The sequence below is a fragment of the Capsaspora owczarzaki genome, assembly GCF_000151315.2.
Source record: "Capsaspora owczarzaki ATCC 30864 unplaced genomic scaffold supercont2.4, whole genome shotgun sequence".
NCBI lineage: Eukaryota > Filasterea > Ministeriida > Capsasporidae > Capsaspora > Capsaspora owczarzaki.
This window is the reverse complement of record NW_011887295.1, coordinates 1415516-1417698: the sequence shown is the minus strand read 5'-3', so window position 1 is coordinate 1417698 and position 2183 is coordinate 1415516. Positions and strand designations below refer to the sequence as shown.

Genomic DNA, 2183 nt, shown 5'->3' with positions numbered 1-2183 from the left:
TGTCCGTGAGCCGCCAGCAGAGTCGAAGCCAGACTCGAGCGACAACGCCGAAGAAGCTCCCGAAGAAGAGGAGATTGCCGTCAAGTGCATTGAGCGCTTCTTGATTCCGGAGCGCAAACGTGCACTAAGATTGTGACCAAGCAAATCATGGCTCTTCGAGCCTAGTTTTGGTTGTTTTCGCTCTGCTCTTCATCCTATCTTTGTGTCTTCTCATTATTGTACGACTGCGAGACAAGCTTTTGTTTTTTGGTTTGTGTTTCTGTTTGAGTTTTTGATAATAGCACAAAAATTTACAACAAAAAAATAGATAAAAGCTCAACACTTGTGTGTCTCTTTCGCTGAACAGATTTAAACGCGGCGACTCGCACTCGCCGACTGAGCTGGAGCGCGTGAGCGAGTGCGTGTGAGAGTTGGCGGTACGGGTTCTGTTTGCATGTCGCTGGTACTACTTGGCGCTGGGTCGTTGTCAAGAATTTCCACAACAATTGCTGCTGGCTTGGCATCGGCCTTGCGCCTTGGCACGCGTGACAGGACGGTAGGCTCACTGACGGGTGCTGGGTCGTCGTCAAGAATTTCCACAACGGCAGACGGCTTGGCATCGGCCTTGCGTTTTGGCATGCGTGACAAAACGGTCGATTCACTGACGGACTTTTTGAGCGCTGGTCGGACGATTTCCACCGGGGCTTCGAGCGCAGGTGCAGGCACAGGTGCAAGATCGGTGCTTGGAGCGGAACCTGAGGCCTTTGCGCCCTTCCTCGCTTTGGCAGCAGGGACGGCGACAGAGACGGCAGCAGGAGCGGGGGCAGCCTCGACAGCTGGTTCTGTTGTTGACGCACTGTACTTCATCTTGGCGCGACCGGTCGTGCTTCGAGCAAGCGTTGGTGGGGGTAGGCAAGCGCTGGACCGGTCCAATGACAGCTTGAACATGTCATCCACGAGAGCGTCCCCATCACTCTGCGGCACAAATCCGGGAACGGCACAGGTTGTAATCGTCGGCAGGCCGTAAACGACAGGGGCCGCTCCGTTGAGGTAGCCAAAGCGGCAGGCGCCACGCGCAGTGCGAACAGCGCGAGACAGCTCACTGGACCCGCTTAGAAACTCGGCCAAAAGCGTTTCTGTAAACTTGTCAATCTCACGATCAGACACATCGAATAGATTCGCGACCACAGCGGGGCATCCCGTCAAAAGATGCTCGAGCGCGCGTCCGTGAGGCTCAAACACGCCTGGACACTTGAGCAAGCCGCTGCTGCAGCCAATCAAGAGGGTGGCCGCGTGCGACTCGACTCGACGCAAGCGCTCGGACGGGACAAAGCGTTCAGACCCACCGTGGCCCAGATACAGCACGAGATCATCGCGGGCGAACGCGTCTGTCATGCCCTGCGCAACCGTTTCCACGGGTGTCGTACCAATCAGGCCGGACCACGATGCTACGGCGGTCATTTTCGGAGAGAACGTGTCTTGCGTTCGCTTCAAATCTCCGCTCGGGTTGACAATGTAAAAGCCTCGTGTCGGGTCAATGGGGAAGGACGCTTCTTGCTGCTGCATGGCGACACGATGCAACAAGAATTGCATGCACGGAACGCGAGAGCAATTGGTGGCCTTGAGACACGGCGCAGACTCCCACGGTAGTGCGTGTGACTCGCGTCCAAGGATGAGGATGGTGTGCTGATCGGCGACCTTTCTGTCCAAAAGCTCACCCAGAGGACGGCTCTTGAGCTTTGGACTTTTGGTGCTGCAAAGCATGGCGTCGAGGCCTTGCACAAGGTCTGCGAGGCCAGCGTCGAACTGCTTGCGGACTTCGTGCCATTCACGCAGCTCGCTGTCCGTGTTCATTGGCATGGACATGGAGGCCCTTGTTCCTTTGAGGATTCGATGCAGCTCTTGGGTGTGCTTTTCAAGCGTGTCACCACCGTTGTCACACAAGAACAGCTGGCTTGTTCCGTCTCGCACCAGAACAACGGCAAGACGATCGACAACAGGCAGCACTGCGATTTGGAGCACGGTCCACGTCTTTGGAAGTGCAGTGACGTCCAGCAGTTCATCGTCGCCGGCCATGCTGCTGGTGCTCATCTGGTGTGAAAACCAACGCCTTGCGAGCGAAAGATGCTCTGAATGGCATCATCGACGCGCTGAGCCTGCAAGTGGGCCACGGCCTCAAGCAGGCGAACTTCACGTGCACATCC

The 2183-nt window shown here is 56.5% G+C and overlaps 1 protein-coding gene across 1 annotated transcript; it reads right to left on the bottom strand.

Annotated features, from left to right (window-relative positions):
* Positions 1-348: 348 nt before the first annotated feature.
* CAOG_03228 (hypothetical protein) lies at positions 349-2070 on the bottom strand (the record flags this gene model as incomplete). Its single annotated transcript, XM_004364010.1, has 1 exon — positions 349-2070. The coding sequence occupies one exon, from the start codon at positions 2068-2070 to the stop codon at positions 349-351; it is 1722 nt and encodes a 573-aa protein (XP_004364067.1).
* Positions 2071-2183: the final 113 nt, after the last annotated feature.